We start from the raw sequence: 17,779 nt of genomic DNA on the forward strand, positions 1-17,779 counted from the left end.
TTGGTAATTTTCTTGAAGAAAAAAAAGATTAATAAAAAGATGTGATATTAATTGACAACAAAAACATAATGACACCCTAATTACTTGGTAACCATAGCATTCAATTTTTGACCTAATTAAACAATGTTGTGCATAATGAATGAACAATTCCTTTTACTTTTGGAATCAATGAAATATGTTGTGCGGAAACATCCCACATGTTTACGAATTACGATCATGAAATAACTAATGCAAAAAATAGAGCAATCGAAAATCAAGATGAATCACACCACTGACACAAGGAATGATTTTACGTGGTTCGATTAATATTATCTACATTTATTAGCGGCGATGATAAATCTAATTGATGAAGCACTCTCTCTTAATACAAGAATTCGTTCTCACGCTACTAGGGTTTTCACAATGAGAATATTTATAGTTGCAAACAATGACAAAAAATTTCCCTTAGAAAGGCCCCCTAAAAATTCTCCTAAAAAAACTTCCCTAAAAGTTCATCTTAAAGTTAGGGTCATATACAACATTATCCACCTAACACTAAGCTTCCCTAAAAGCTCTAGCATCAACCGTCTCGAACCACATCCACCACTAGTACCTCAAAGCTGCTCACATATGTAGAACATTAATCAAGTTCAAACAATGCACTTGGCCGTTAGTATGACCTTCATCATCATATCAGCTTGATTGTTCTTTGTATCCACTTTCTTCAAAGAAATCTCATCCTCATAAACGATATCGTGCACAAAATTGTCACAAAGGTATAAAGAGCACAAAAATAGTGAAAAGTTCACCATTGTTGAGCTTCACAACTCAGTAAACATTCACTTGAACTTCCATATCAATACATGCATATGAAACTAAAAAAATCAATGGAATGACATACGAAATCAATGGAATAACTATTCCGACCATCCAAGGTTGAAACTTGTAAAGCTAGTCAAGACAAGTCCAATGGTGGTGGTGGTTCGCGGAGGAGTGACCTAAGATGGTCGGATCGGGCTCCAAGAGTTTCTCTGCACCGCGGCTTTAAGGCGAGATTCCGATGAAATAGGTGGCCATTGTCAATAAACGAAGGCTGGAAATGAGTCATGGTGCTCCTTGCCTTCATTTCAGTGGATCGACAGTCCTGATCGATGGCCAGACGGTCGACCTTGAGCTTCGACAGTGATGGGAAGAAAGAATAGAGAGAAGAGAGATCATGAAAAGATGAGAGTAAATATAGAAGAGAAATTTTAAAATTGGAGTTTTGAAAATTTTCCAACTATGATAATGACATGGCCATGCCATGTAGTTTTGAGCTCTCTTGGACTACCAAGTAGTAGTACGTGGGTTCTGTCATTTTCTTTGTACTATTAAACCCTAAACCCCATACTGGGCCTCATTCCAACAACTATCGATTATCCCATCAGAGCCCATGAGTCTTAACTCATGGCCCAGTCCAATTCAAAATATCAGAGCTCAAAAGTCCTCGTTCTTGCTTTACGTTTCGAGAATAAACGTAACAAATTCCAGAAATCTGAAAATCCACCAAGCTCTCTCTTTCTTTTCTCGAACCAGAATTTCCCGCCAAATCACTAAAATAGCTTCCTCTTCACACAAATTGAAATCAAGTGATAAATGTATGCGAGGAGAGCAAGAAAGGTTAGAGAAGGGAGACAATGGAGACTGTGAGTAAAAGAAGAAAGCCATTATCTGATCGAACCAACACCATCGCCTCCGCCAACAACTCTTCTGTGTCTTCTTCTTCTTCTCCTTTTGTCAAGCCCACGAAACCCCATCCCTCTGTTCCTGTTTCTTCTGTCTTCAAGAAGCTGCTGAAAGACATAAAAAACGACACCAGCAACAAAAGAGACGACAACAGTAATCGCATTAATGGCTCCTCAAACCCTAGCGAGCCCACATCCTCACTGCCGCCGCCTCATACACCCGTACCAATTCGGCCGCTCAAATCGACGTCTGCTTCTGGTAATGGTTCTTTTTTTTCTTCACTTACAGAATTTGGGTGGCCTTGTGGTTTGAATTGGACTCACTGGGATGTACGGCTTCTAGATTTGAAAATTTTAGAGTCGTAATTTCTTGATTGGTTTTAATTTTTGGTAATTTCGGGTTGATTTTGTTTCATATGACTTAGAGCAAGGAACTACAGACTCTGAATTTCTATTTACGCACCATTTTTGGTTGTGGGTCGGCAACAGTGTGCCGGACTTGTTTCTTTGGTTTAATTTGGTCGATATTAGGCTCTATCTTCTTCGTGAGTAGTGATAACGGTGCATATTTACTGCTCTTTAGCGTTGGGGTAGGAATACTTGATAAATGATAAATATATTGTCCGTGACCGTGAGATTTACTGGAGCGGCCAAATTGGGTTATTTTGGGCCAGTTCATGCATGATTCTGTTTTGTTTTATACAAGATTATTCTCTGTTCTTAGTTGTGATTGTGAGATTCAAAATGTATGTTCTCTTCCAACTCTCTGTGTCTTCTTCAGATTTTATTCACTCACTACTCTGGTCAATGTCTAATGGTTCTTAGTATGTGAGATACAATCCGAATTCAGGAAATGATGTTACATCAGACGTTATTGGAGTTTTGTTATGAATTTTTACTCACCAATTTTAAAGCATTCCAAAAATTGCCAATGGTTCCCCCCCTCTCCCTTATGAGTGTGCTTTATTGTTAGAAAGTCACAAGTTCAATTCCTGGATACAGCCTTTCCACATATTATGTGGGATAAGAGCTGTGTACATCTTGCATGTCCTCAACTCAGGCCATTGTGGGTGCCTTGTGTAAGGGAGTTATTTACCTTTTATGAGTGTGCTTTATCACTTTGATGTCTGTCTGACTCTAGGTACTGGTAAGCATGACGATTCTGAGCCTTGTACAGTATACACTCGAAGAAAGTCGGCACATACAACAAGAAGTAGAGGGAAGGAAATTGCCAAACCGATTTTTTCTCCTGGTGCAAAGACAGAATATAAGAGGTACCTATTAGTGTGATCATTTGATTTTAGTAATTAGTATATTGTTAGTTGGTCACTGAACCTAAGTTAAGCTGTGCCGCATTAGAAGAGAAACGATGGAATAAGAAAATCAGTTTCATGGAAAAATGGAAGAAAATAGATAATTTTTCATACTCTTACTATGATGAATTACTGCATCAATTATCATGTATCTGTTTGACACGGGTCTATTGCAAGTATTATATTATCATGTCTTTCTACTAGAATATTGCGTTGTTCAAAATTTGATTATCATATCCAACAAATGACATCCTTTAAATATGGGATGTCAATGCCATTGTCTGCTTGTTGGTGTGAACTGTGAACTGAACATCTGTTAAATATGATGTATCTGTTAAAGACCATGATCAGCAATTATCATGTATCTGTTTGTTAGTGTATCGTCTGTTTGTATGGCTGGCCTTAACATCTGTGATCTTAATATCCATCCTTATATATTCTCGTCCTTCTACCATCTTTTCTGATTCTGCTTATTTGCCGTCATGTCCTCATGGCAGGGATAAAATGAATAAAGTCAGAAATACCCGTGCCTCCAAGTCATGTACAGTGCCACCGCCTTTTAGAAAGGTTTGTTTGAAAATTTTGTGTTATCAAATTCTTTGGTCTTCTGTTAATACTTAATATAATACCAATACATCCTGGCTTGGTGATTGATTTTGTGCAATACTAGTCTTTCAAATTGTCCACCTTGAAAAGTATTGCCCACATGTTTCATCTGTCTTTTTTGAGTTTATCGTTATTGACCAGTATTGATATCGAATAGAATAGATTTCAATAAATTGAAAGATCATGTATGGCTCCTTCTACTATTGCTTGTCTTCCAGTTAAACAACTATCATGTAATATACATCCAGAATATATTGGATTTCACTAATTGTATAGAATGTGTTTTGCTCCTGCGGGTGGAATTCTCTGTCGGTTTGGGAGGGCCAGCATTTGTTCTTGGAGGGAATGCTACAATTGTAAATACCAGGATTATCTTTATTAGTATATGGGGCCTATAACTCATTCATAAATGTAGTTCGTCTGTTTGAAGCTTTCTTCCCCATATGAGCAGGTGGCATTAGTCGGATTAGGTTCTTGCTCTAAAACTTCAGCAACCAAACAACTGAATCTGCCTATGATCTTATTGCAGAAGCCGCGTGGGATACTGTCCAAGCAAGATAATTCCAACCATGCCTTGCCTGAGGATTTTATTGAGCAACAAAGAGAGTATTTTGCGGAAATTGATGCATTTGAACTGCTAGAGGAGGAGGTTAAATTAGATGATGACTTGACATAAAGTACATGCGATTGAGAAACGTGTAGGATGAGGAATGATAACCATCTGGCATTCCATGTACAGTTAGACTAGTTTACCATGACTTGCTTTGGTATGGTTCTCACCCAATTTTGTTGCTGTTAGCTGCTTGATAATCTCTTACACTGTTGTCTGTTCTGTGCAAGAAAGATGTATCGCCTACCGTTTTTGACAAGAATTTGATCCACTTGTGGAGAGCATTGCCTTTGTCCATGTTTTGGATATATAATGTTGATTGGCGTATCAAACACTGCACTGAGTTACGTGCAATTCTTAATGTTTATTCTCTCTCTACATAATTTAGCTGTGTTGAGTGGAGTTTGGCATTTGCTTAGCAAGCAGTATTGGCTTCAGTTGGATCAACTTTGCCAAGAATAACTTTATTTCCAGAACAGTTATGCACCTGTCTTATTATTGGACAGAGGCACCAACTCTTTGCTCTACAAAAGGCCCATAACTGTTCCATGTCATTGTGGCTCCAACCTTTAAAATCAATCTCTCAATTGAAATGATTCATTCTTCATTCCCAGTCAACTCCAATAGGTTGAGCTCAGGGGTGATGCGAACCTTGATTTTTGATGCAAACGTTTAGGTCTCTGTCAATCAGTATTGTGCAGAGGCTGATATTTCTACAATAATTAATTGACTGAATATATATATATATATATATGTATGTATGTATATTCAGTTAATTTAGGACTTGAGAGGTATCCACGATCATCAGTCTCGTAAGATTGTGTGGTTTGATCATAACTCCCAACTTGCCGTGACTGCTCAGTAAATGGGCTCCACTTTTGGTGAGTTATATCACTTTCTCTTTATTTGTATTTATTAATCAAAGGCAGAGTATCTTTGTTTTAATGCAATATTAGTAATTAAATAAATTAACAGTGATATATTCAACTAAAATAATTAACTAATTGTTTCTCAAAAAAAAATTAACTAATTGGGCATAAGATATATTTAATATATATGAATTTTCATATAAGGGTTTAAAGTAAGAGTGTAAAATAAGGGTCTATGTTTACACCATTGATTTGAAAAATGTGACACCCAAAGTAGTAGATCTCAATTGTCATCTCACTCATCCACACCATTAAAAAATGATGCTTATTTTACATCATTACTTTAAACCCTGCGCACCAACTATAGACACAAGATTATACATATATACACCACACCATTATACCAGATTACATCATAATTAATAATAGCTCACAATGTCATGCTTTTATTACACGTCACACTCAAATAAAGCTTTTTTTTTGGTTCGTAATGAATACTTTATATAAATTTTTGATAATGAGAATGACACCATATAAATTTGTTTTTTTGGACAATTAATATGAGCATAAACACGAACCGTCATACCTACTCACACATAAATACAAAAATTTCCCACATGATACTAGTAGTTTGGGACAAAGCCTAATGCTTTACCACTAGGGGTGTTCAGCGGGTCTGCAAACCCGGTCCGACCCGGAGACCCGGACCGACCCGGAGCTTATCGGGCTGACCCAAAACATTATTTATCGGTCCGGACCAAACCCGGCCCGAAAAATTAATAGCAGGACCGGGTTCCGGGTTAATATTTATGTCATTTTCGGGCTATCGGGTCACCCGATAACCCGGCCCACAATAATTTTTAAATTAAATGTTTTTGACTTTGTGTCAAAGTTTGTGTTTCTTTGTGGTTTTATAGCCATTTTGCCCATGCTTCTCTCTCAACTTTTACGATGTGGGATACTGACATGTCTAACAATTTGATTTTGCATGTGTTTCTCATTGCGATTCTCACTTGTGATGGAATTTCTCAAACAAATCTTTCTGCCAGCAAGAATTGTACAGTCCAATGGGATAGGTGAAACAAAAGCATTGTACAGTCCAATGGCATGATGCATCAAAAAGATTTTTGAAGCTCAATTAGAGCTCAACTAGTGCTCCTTAAGAATCTTAACCAAAACACACAAACACTGAAACTTAGTTCACTTTTTAACCAACACAAAAACACTGAAACACCCCTAAACTTAGCTCGTCTCAGTCTCCTCACTCTTTCACCTGGTCTAGTTAAAAGGTGGTGTTTCAAGGAGAAAAGAAGGCTTGTATTGGTGAAGACAAACAATTTATTTTTATAGAAATATAATATATATATATTTTTAAGCAACTTGTTAGTTCACTTTTTAGTATCCCACATTGTTTATAAAAAGAGAGGCACATGGAATGGGCCTTTAAAGCACAAAGAAGTTTTATCAAAAAAAAAAAAAAAGAGCACAAAGAAGCCCTTGAACAGTCAGCTGTTTGTTTTAATGTCTTTTTTCTACCGGGCCACCGGGTTAACCCGGTCCGAACCCGAGGTGGCCCGAACCCGATAACCCGGAATATTTTTCACATGGTTAACGGACCGGGTCTACTGATCTTAAAAATTATCGGGTCGGGTCAGACCCGGTCCGATAACCCGAGACCCGACCCGATATTCACCCCTATTTACCACAATGCTATTTGCTCCCAACAAGAATGGAGCTCAAAACCTACCGAGTCCATACAATTTTACCCAAAAAGTAGAGTTGGCTCTTGCACAAAGTAGTCAAAGATAGGGCTTTGGGCACCGACCGGCCTAGGACACCACAATTTTTTTGGATTTTTTTACGTATAACCCATAGTCCAGCGTCCCCAGCCCAAGAAAGAGTCAAAAAAAAACTTTAACTAGTTCCCTTCTCCCTCTCCTCTCCACAGTCCAAAACACTCACGTCACATAATTACCATCTCACTTTGTGGATTTTTTTTTGTAATAGGACACTACTTTATGATGTCACTTTACACACTAAAGTGCCCTGTCAGAGAGATTCATCAATTAAATTATAAGGAAGTGTTTGAGTGGTAACTACTCCTTGCTGCTAGAACTATGATCAGATATCAAATCTCCTTTCATAATAATAATAATAATAATAAGCATAAAACATATTTCCATGCAATAAGAGCAACTCCATCAGCTCTTGTAAACCCATACTGTCTAATATTTTAGAGGACATGTTTCCAAAAAAGATTAAAAAAAAAAAAGAAAAAAGACCACGGTCGCTCCCGCTACACTTTTGTTATTAATAAAATAGTATACTGACCCACACATATGTACACTTCAATGTCTATTTTTATTAATAAAATATTATATTCGCCCCACAAGTTAAGTTGAAAAAGCTCATCCATCTCTTTATTTGTACCACTCAATCACTCACGAATTTGTTGGACATACTATTTTTTTTTCTTTACTTTTCTTTTATCTAGTTTGTGCTCAAAAACTAATGATAATTTACATAGATTTTATCTTGTAATAGCCAAATATTTTTTATAACTAAAATAACAACAAAAACTATGTTTTTATTAAATCAAATTACATTAAAATTACATAAAAAGATAATAAAAAGTATATAAATATATTGTATAAATATATATTTAAATATTTTCTGATATTTATTTATATTATTATTTTATTTAAACATGATGTTCTCAAAAATATATTTCTTTGTCTAAAATAGTCGATAATAATTTAACAAAAAAATATTAAAAGTGATTGGAGAAATGAATATTTTAAATTATAGAGGACGATTTAGAAGAGCTGATGTGGAGTGTTGTTGAATTGTGATACTGTAAAATTGTAAAATGACTCATTTTATTGTATTTTAGAGAATCTGTTAAGAGAAATTGACGTGGATGCTCTAATTTCCTTGCTTCTTTGAATTCGCTCTATGTCTACAGGTTCGAATAATTGAAACTACGTCCCAATTGTATTTGTCACCCTTCTATATATAAATGCAAAAGGGAACATTTTTTTAATAATAATGTTACAGATCCCAACTGCTAACTTGTACGCACATAATTTTATGTGCATCACATGAGGCATGTAGAGCCCATGAATACACTTGGATTCTATACATACAACTCAGCAGCTGGGATACCAACTGTTGCGATCTTTATCATTTTTGTTTTCAAAATGACCCTCTCTACACTAGTAACACTTTGTCTGCTTTGGGTTAGAAATTCTCACACACCCACAACACTCGTGGATGTCCACACCTTAAACTTTGGAGCCTTAGCTCCGATACCATTTGTACTAGCTCGTCCCTCCACGCTAGTAACACTTTGTCCATTTTGGGTAAGCTCATATTAACCCGCACAACTTTGTCTTCGTAGTTCCAACACCAACCCATACTAGTTTGAGCTCAGGAAAAACTCTTGTTAATAGTTAGGAAGTTTGACCTATTATATACGACACTTCACATATCTTTCTAGACGATGTGGGAGAAAAGACATAGCCCCATTGCTACTCAGTAGCTCGCCCAATATCATCAAATTTGGCACTGCAGAGACTTGATCCTGCTCGTGTATTCAGAACGAGTGCTACATTTTTAGAGTAGTTCTTTTTAGTATTTGAATTTTTTTTCTCGGAACCCGTGGTTACAAAAAATTACGAAAACTAGAACGTTTTGTTGTTTTGAAATGCAAGAGTGGACTCGAGTGAATGAGTATTCAAGAATTTCATTTGCCCTGGTAGAGTTGGTCAAGGAATCTCATCACTGTGACTAATTAGGTCATGGGTTCAGATCTTCTCTCCTCCAAATCTTACCTATAAAAAAAAATTAACGAATATTCCCCATTATACCATGGAGAAGAATCAAAATATAGTGAGTAGCGGACTAAGGGCGGCCAATTACTAGTGGGAAAAAAGGGCGGCATTGAGTAAGTAGCTAGGACAATAATATATGGTAGCCAGCTTGTGACAAAATTAATGCTTGTAGGACATCAATATCCAAGCATTAGTACAAGACAATCCAATGATCTTGGAGCAGATACTAGATCAGTGATTGGCTCTTGGAAATTCAAGATCCATCCTTATTGGACAGGCCAACTTTGAATATTGAAAGCAAAAAAATCAATGCATGGTACATATATATCAACCTTTCAATTATATATGAAATGAAACCATATTAATCAAAACAAATGGAGTCTCTTTCTTTGTGGGTACAATGATAATGGCACATCCTCATGAATGTGTTGTGCCTACCTTAGACATACCTCACCCTATCCCTATCCCTATCCCTATCCCTATACATAGATCGATCTAGAGGGGGCCTATCTTCCTGTTGTTGCTGATGATTCCACATGCCCTAACACTCATGCAACACAGAGTGAGAGAGAGAGAGAGGTGGGTTTCACAAAACATGCATGCATGGTTGTATGGTTGTACTATTTCATTGAGTCCTTAAGATTCCATAGCAATTGTTGTTAGATTCGAAAAAGATAAGCATCTCACATTTAAATCCAAAGGTGTGCCTGCCACCAAAATAAATATGTGGTCCTTCTTTGTTGCCCCAAAACATTATTGAGTATTGACCATATATATCGAGAGAGAGAGGGAGAGAGTCTCATCAATTTGCATTATTTGTACTTTGACAGTCATTGTTTTGGATCAGAATTTATAAGATTTTCGTACAATTAATATAGCAAAAATTAGAAGGACATGAATGGTGCCGTAAAATCAAGATAAGTTCACTATTTTCTCCAACCCAGGATCGGCAGTCATTACCTTTCAGATGCGCGGTGGATAAACCTACCGACCGCCTCACGTACTATTCCACAAATTACATTATCTCATGCAAGTCATGAAAAATACATGTATAAACTCATGCCTCTAGGGAAGATTGAACTCTAATGAGGGTATGATTAGCATATACCTTACGAGGCGAACACCATCATTGCCACACAAGAGAATGCCAACAACTAATGCAACTTGTTTAAGCCCCAATGTAATTACAGCAACTTGTTATTCGAGAGAATTTTCATTAACCTTTTGAGCAATTCTCTCCACTTAGGAAATTTGATAGGCTTACGTGGGTCCCAATATCCACCAAATCAAAACAAAATCCCAAGTTCACGGTCAAACCTTCTTGATTGTTAAAGATGACCAAATTCCGAGACTTCACTTCATTCCCTTTCAATATTATATTATTACATTGTTGACCTCCACAATTCTTGGTCATCGTCCGTTTAGCATATTATTTATATAGCATCATCATTCATCCGTGGCACCATTTACATTGCCGGTGACTTGCGAAGGGCATTTTGGTCATTTTATGAGTGGCGTTCCTTTGTAAATTTTAGATAGAGGGAGTCTAATTCAGTGGCAAATGCTATTGCCACTCTTATAATTTGAAGAATGGATAGAAGAGAAAGGGTGGACTTAACAATACTTGAATCATTGTTTCACATTGGGTCAAAGGTACATGTGTGTTTTGTCCATAAAAAGATCCTAAAGTGTTATAAATTGGATGAGAATCCCACATCTAAATGATGTGGAATTCTTAACACTCTCTGGCACTTGTGGGCTCGGTTATGCGAGGCCCAACAAGTGAACTAGACGGATTATGGTTCATCATATGATACCCCTCACCTTGTGGGTGGTCCATATTCGAAAGGCACATAGGTGACCCAAACGTCATTGGGTGGAGGTCCTGAGGATCGAGCAAAGGCTTTGATCTGTGATAATTTGAAGAATGGGTAGAGGAGAAAAGTTGGGCCCAACAACACTTGAGGTATTGTTCCATATTGGGTCAAAGACCCATGCAAGTTTTGTCCCTAAAAGGATCCTCAAGTGTTTGAAAGTTAGACATCACTTATAAATTGGATGAGAATTCCACATCTAAACGATGTGCATGGGACTCTTAACAGCCACACAAGGTGCTTGTAGGAAAGATATGTTTGTTGCTTGGTTAAGAGATGATGGCTAGCTTGGTGGTTGTTGTGGTCCAGGGATTCTGTTACAACCTTTTCCTCCTGAAAGCAGGGGAGAAGTCATGATTTAATATGAGGGGCTGTAGTGGTGGACGAAAGATTTTATGTCAAGATGGGGAAAGCTAAGTGGGGGTCCGGGGGCATCGTTCATGGAATTTTTTTGAGTTATCTATTAATTATAACACTTAAAATAAAAATATAAAAAAGATGATAAGTAATAATTCACACATAAATTCTTGTTTATGAGCATGATTTTTTACAATAAGGAAGTCTAATATAAAATTGAAAAATTCAGAGGGATCTTTTATTTAAATTACTATATAATTAGGGTTATTGAAATTTTTTTTGAGAGGATCAGCTGGCCCTCTCCCTATAAGGGGGCTTCGCCATTGCCTCAGGGTTTGAGTTGCTCTTCTGATTGCTTAATTTTTGATCCTTTAGTTTAGTGTGTTGTGTTGTGGTTGGTTGTCGTGTCTTATATGTTGTTGTCCATGATATCTCTCTGGCTTGTTACTAAAAATTTCGCATATGATTGACATAACTCACTCGAGTGGTTTATAAGCAAAAATTAAGTCCCTCTCATAAAACCAAAGTTTGCCCAAAGAGCCAAGAAAGCCGTGAGGATAATCCAATGTATCCATAGTGAACCATAACTCTAGAGTTGACAATATTGTTATGTGAGAGGGTCAAATCTCTAGTCTACAACAATGCTTTTTTTGGGGCTTAGAACCATATGCGACGGCCCGTAAGAACAAAGTCGTACAGACTCAATTTAAAGTGGACAATATTAATTTGTAGTGTTTGCGGTGAAAGTCTTTAACATTTTAAGAATAGAGATTCCCACCACGAAAAACTGCAATTAAGCAGTACAATTTCAATTTTGGGATGTCTCTAACCACATAAAAAATATTCTTATATTCAAACAATTAATTAGTGCATAGGAACATGATGACTTGACGTTATCTACCCTTTTTTTACTATTTGTTTTTGGATAAATAGTAAAAATATCTACTTTAAATTATCTAAACATGGATCTATCTGTAAAATAGGGAATGATTAGAGCAGCTCCTGTAAATAGGATCTATATCTTACTTTACAGTAGCAAAGTCAAATAATATTTTAATCATAAAAATCCACTTCCAGAGCTACAATAATTTTAATCATAAAAATCCGTACCGAAGGGCCGTTGTCTGCTATGGCTGAAGGGCATGAATCGTTGACGGAAGGTCACCGTTTTGATTTCTTCTACTCGCTTCTTTGTGTCTTCGACATGAAGCAATGGAGAACGTGCCTTGGCTTTTGATTAGTTTGGACGTTACTCTTCAGCCAGCAATGAGCCTTGAAAGATGTAGCAAATGTTATGAAAAAGGGTTTTAAAGAAATGGTGATTGATTTATAATATAATATTTGATGTTATCCAAAAATATATTTTTGACATTATCATTTTACTAAAAAAATTGATGTTTGTCCAAAATATACTTGTTCGGCTATTATATAAACTGTAAAAACTAAACAAGAAAAGATTATAAAAGTAATTAAAAATAATGAATATTTTAAGTTATAGAGGATGGTTTCGAGGAGTTGATGTGGAGAGCTGTTGAATTGTGATTTTGTAAAATTGTAAAATGACTCATTTTTCTGTATTTTAGAGAATCTTTTAAGAAGAGCTGATGTGGATGGTCTTATAGAGAATTTATCAAAATAGAGTTATGCATCAAATTACGTGGAGATTCCCTATTTTACAGAACATAATCACTGATTCCTTACATCTAGATAATCACTATTCACTTCCGTAAACATGATAATATTTTTTATTACTTTACTCTCTCTCCTCTCTCCTTATTTTTCTCTCTCCTCACTCCTCTCTTTCTCTCTCTCCTCAATCCTCTCTCCCTCTCCCCTCTCTTTTTAGCTCTCTCCTAACTCTTTCTCTCTCCTCACTCCTCTCTTTCTCTCTCCATTCACTTTTTTCTCTCCTCACTCCTCTCACACTCTCACTCCTCAGTTTTTTCTCTCTCCTCTGCCCTCACTCCTTTCTTTCTATCTCCTCTCTCTCTCTCTCCTCACTCCTCTTTCTCTCCTCACTTTTTTCTCTCATACTCTCTCTTCGATAACTTCTTCTCCAGATCATGAAATCATGTAAAAAAATAGTTAAACTTCTCCAATTTTTAATAACATTAATTTATTATTTTAAATAATAATAATTGATTAATATTAAATATAATTAATCTATTGTTTTAAATGGAATTAATTTATTATTTTAAATAGAATTAATTTATATTAATTGAATAAACAAAGGAAAGATAAAGAAATATTATTTTAATGCAGTAGAGAATATGATAGGCAATATGATGCAATGTGGATGGATATGAAATCTGTAAAATAAGGGAAAGTGACCTATTATCTGCATCCTAGGGAATCCATTAAGGGAAACTTATGCAGGTGCTCTAGTAACAGGGTAGGGAAAAGAGGATAAATATTGAAGCCTTGGCCTTCTAGATGGTGGGGGGTTTTGCCACTTGTCCAAGTGGATATCCTTCTCACTTTCTCAATTCTGTCCATTAGTTGTTAAGTGGTACTTAATTACATTTATAAGTAATTAAATCACATCACTTATTTATGTGATAAAAATACATTTCTTTTCTGATTTTGTATGTGGTATTGGATTGACGTCCGTGCCTATATATATAAACTGCTATTGAGGCAAACTTGGAAGAGAAACCCACTTCAACTACCACTACCACTACCACTCATATATTACTCACCACCTCCTACCACAAACTAGATAGTCTTCTTCTTCCATGGAAACCAAAGATTACACACAAGATGGGACCGTGGATCTCCGCGGCCGTCCTGTTCTTGCCTCCAGAACTGGCAAATGGAAAGCTTGTTCCTTTCTTGTTGGTAATAATTATTTTGTTATACATCGATCTCCTCCTATGATCATTGATTTCATAGTAACCACGAAAGTGTTTTATGTTTTACAGGGTATGAAGCATTAGAGAGGATGGCTTTCTATGCAGTAAGTTCAAACTTGGTAAATTACTTGACAACACAACTTCATGAAGACAATGTTTCTGCTGTCAGGAATGTCAATAACTGGTCAGGATCAGTGTGGATTACACCAATTCTTGGTGCCTACATAGCAGATACTTACTTGGGTCGATTTTGGACTTTCACTGTTTCATCTCTAATTTATTCCATGGTAATTATAAGTGCTTTTCTTAGTGCATATATGATGTATGATAAAATGACAGTTTGGATTGTAATTGTGAAACCCAACTTGTTAAAAGGAACAATACAAGAGGAATTAAAGGTGTATAATGCTGGGGTGTTTTTCAATCTTGACAGGGAATGATAATGTTGACAATGGCAGTGTCATTCAAGTCATTGAAGCCCAAGTGCACAAATGGAATATGTAACAAGGCCTCTACTTCACAGATTGCATTCTTCTACTCATCTCTCTACATAATAGCAATAGGTTCAGGTGGGACAAAGCCCAACATCTCAACATTTGGTGCTGACCAATTTGATGATTATAACCCTCAAGAAAAACAGTTAAAAGTCTCATTCTTCAACTGGTGGATGTTCAGTACTTTCTTAGGAGCATTAGTTGCCACACTTGGCCTCGTGTACATCCAAGAAAACTTGGGTTGGGGATTAGGATATGGAATCCCTACTGTTGGTCTGCTTTTGTCTCTTATAATATTCTATATAGGGACACCTATTTACAGGCACAAAGTGAGCAAGGCAAGAAGCCCTGCAAGGGACTTAATTAGAGTACCAACTGCTGCATTCATGAATAGAAAGCATCAGCTCCCTGATAACCCTTCAGAACTTCATGAGTATGAGCCACAATATTACATTAGCAGTGGCAAAAGGCAGGTCCTCCACACTCCAATGTTCAGGTGAGGTTCATTTTGTGCTAATTGTGTCTATATATTGCGTTTTGCACAAAAAAAGCTCTCTCTCAGTTTTGTGCCAAAAAGACATGGAATGTTCTAAAGGGCAAGTTCTTATAGACTTTCAAAATGGGATTCCAATAGTACTTCAATGCATTTGGGACCGCCAAAATTGGGTTCATAATAAGGAAAGCTACTACACAAAAACCCAAGGGTGGGCGTTATTGGAGATGCTGGAGCCAATGGTTTTAAGAAATTCTTTCCATGTGCACTAGTTCAAGGGTACTCCTTTTTTTGTCAACTTTAATGAATGGTCACAATCTCCTGTGTCAAGTTGTTCCCGATAGAACAATTGTGAATGACTGACTGGTTCAGTTAGTGACGCACAATCACTAGGCAGTCAATTTAGTGTCTTGTTTTATTGTGTATAAGCTGCTTGATAAAAGTCTCTAATGACAATTGACTAAGTGAGGGGATTCTTAACTTGTTTTTCTCAGGTTCTTGGACAAGGCAGCAATAAAAGATAGTGCAGGACACTCAAACTCACTTTGTACAGTGACTCAAGTGGAAGGAACCAAACTTATTTTTGGCATGGTTATGATATGGTTAGTGACCTTGATACCTAGCACCATATGGGCACAAATCAACACTCTATTTGTCAAACAAGGCACCACATTGGACAGAAAGCTTGGCCCTTCTTTCGAAATCCCAGCAGCTTCACTTGGGAGCTTTGTCACGCTCTCAATGCTTCTCTCTGTACCGATGTACGATCAATACTTTGTGCCATTCATGCGTAAAAGAACAGGAAACCGAAGAGGAATCACACTGCTTCAAAGGCTTGGAATTGGGTTTTTAATCCAAGTATCTGCTATTGCCATTGCCTATGCGGTAGAAGTCCGCCGAATGCATGTCATAAAAGTACACCACATTTTTGGGTTCAAAGAAGTAGTACCAATGAGCATATTTTGGCTATTGCCTCAATATGTTCTGTTGGGTGTTGCAGATGTGTTCAATGCCATTGGTTTGCTGGAGTTCTTCTATGATCAGTCACCAGAGGACATGCAAAGCCTTGGGACAACATTCTTCACTAGTGGGATTGGTGTTGGGAACTTCTTGAACAGCATGTTAGTGACAGTGGTAGATAAGATTACAGGCAGAAATGGAAGCAAGAGTTGGATTGGAGACAACTTGAATGACTGTCACTTGGACTACTATTATGGGTTCCTTTTGATCATATCTCTTCTCAATTTAGGAGCCTTTTTATGGGCATCAAGCAAGTACATATACAAGAGGGAGATCATGGAAGTGAAGGATGATTCTGATCAAATAGAGGGCAAAGCCATCGGCACACCTTCTTTAGGATTACAAGTTTGAAAGCTTTGTATGTGAGATGGTAGATTTAGGTGGAATATATGTGTTAGAAGCATATATGATGTGCTTTTTAAGGTATTTGTGAATTATTGTGACCTTTAATGAATTAATATTATTTGACTGCAATAGATTGTGCCTTTTTGTTCTAGAAAGTAATTTCCCTATTGCAAAATTAAGTGGGCCAGGGCCGCAATAATGGACCCTTGTTTGCTTCAATCCACTTTTGTAATTGGGTCAAAGACCCAAGGCAATGCTTCCTTCATTTTCCTTGCGCCATCATAAGCCCAAGATAACTTTGTAGGCCTATTTAGCTTGGTTAACTTAAATGCCAGTTGGGTTGGACCCAATTTTCCACTCCCAGTCTATCTGTTGGGCCATGGATGTGGGTCAGTCAGCCATGCCATTAACCTCTCTTGCTTGGATGAAGGCCCTCTTGCTAGGATTGGACCAACCCCTCCTGATTTGGGACTGGTTTGGTGTTGTTAGACCAAATATGACTATTAGATAATGGGCCTACAGTAATGGACCTACATAAACATCCACATCCATGGGCCTACACTAATGGGCCATGTATAGCTATCAAATAGAATATTAACATGCTATCACCATTCTGCAAATATGCTGTCACCATTTCATATGAACATTTGTTAGATTCCATAGTCGAGCTATTTTTTTTTTAATCAAGAATCACCCATCTCAACATACATTTCAAACAGTTGAGTAAACATAAATCTTGAGTCGCCAGTGGCTCATAACAGCCCGCACTACGATGAAAAAAAGATAAGATTGGGCCGAAATTCATGCAGGAGAAATGAGACTCCTAACCTTTCTTCGAAAGTAGGAAGGCCCACGGAACCAAGAAAATATTCACAACTGATTCGAACTCTCAATCTTAACGTCATCCGTCTTCAGTCTAGCGATATAACCAATTGAGTTATGATTCTATGGTTGTCGAACTAGACAAATATAGTCAAATTTGTAGAAGTGAGTTTGTTTTGTTCTACACTACTTGCTCCATACCTCTCTACATTAATTTGTTATGTATACACAACCCAAAAATTAAGTGCCTAGAAAGTCAAACAAAAATCAAAACAATTTTAATTTGGGTACTGTTAAAATGACCAGCACAGACTATTGATTTCATGACTAGTGATGACTAGCTAGCCATCACCCCCCAACTGGAAAATGAAGAAAAAAGGATTCAAAGTTCATTCAAATGAGAAGATTCATGGAATAGTAAAATGATAGTTACAGAAGAGCACCAAGTTCATGAACAGGAGTAGGTTTTTCTTATGATATAAATATGACTCCCATGTATTTTGACATTTTGAGAGTTGAAACGAATGTTTGTTTGGTATAAAATGTTGAAATTGTTGAGTTAATTAGATCCAAGACAAGGGTTTTCTC

The 17,779-nt window shown here is 36.9% G+C and overlaps 2 protein-coding genes across 4 annotated transcripts; both read left to right on the forward strand.

The window, feature by feature from the left end:
* Window positions 1-1,504: 1,504 nt before the first annotated feature.
* On the forward strand, window positions 1,505-4,615 carry LOC120001578. Of its 3 annotated transcripts, none has more exons than XM_038849961.1 (4): window positions 1,505-1,962; window positions 2,845-2,977; window positions 3,514-3,583; window positions 4,074-4,615. In XM_038849961.1, the coding sequence occupies exons 1-4, from the start codon at window positions 1,656-1,658 to the stop codon at window positions 4,296-4,298; spliced, it is 735 nt and encodes a 244-aa protein (XP_038705889.1). In that variant the 5' UTR covers window positions 1,505-1,655; the 3' UTR covers window positions 4,299-4,615. The 3 variants fall into 3 exon arrangements, with proteins under 3 accessions (XP_038705889.1, XP_038705903.1, XP_038705894.1); XM_038849975.1 differs by having other exon boundaries at window positions 4,152-4,615; XM_038849966.1 differs by having other exon boundaries at window positions 2,881-2,977.
* Window positions 4,616-13,792: 9,177 nt separating this feature from the next.
* Window positions 13,793-16,495, forward strand: LOC120013198 (protein NRT1/ PTR FAMILY 5.1). The gene is made up of 4 exons (XM_038864971.1): window positions 13,793-14,003; window positions 14,087-14,304; window positions 14,451-15,007; window positions 15,499-16,495. The coding sequence occupies exons 1-4, from the start codon at window positions 13,901-13,903 to the stop codon at window positions 16,373-16,375; spliced, it is 1,755 nt and encodes a 584-aa protein (XP_038720899.1). The 5' UTR covers window positions 13,793-13,900; the 3' UTR covers window positions 16,376-16,495.
* Window positions 16,496-17,779: the final 1,284 nt, after the last annotated feature.

This window comes from Tripterygium wilfordii, chromosome 1 (assembly GCF_013401445.1).
Source record: "Tripterygium wilfordii isolate XIE 37 chromosome 1, ASM1340144v1, whole genome shotgun sequence".
Classification (NCBI taxonomy): domain Eukaryota; kingdom Viridiplantae; phylum Streptophyta; class Magnoliopsida; order Celastrales; family Celastraceae; genus Tripterygium; species Tripterygium wilfordii.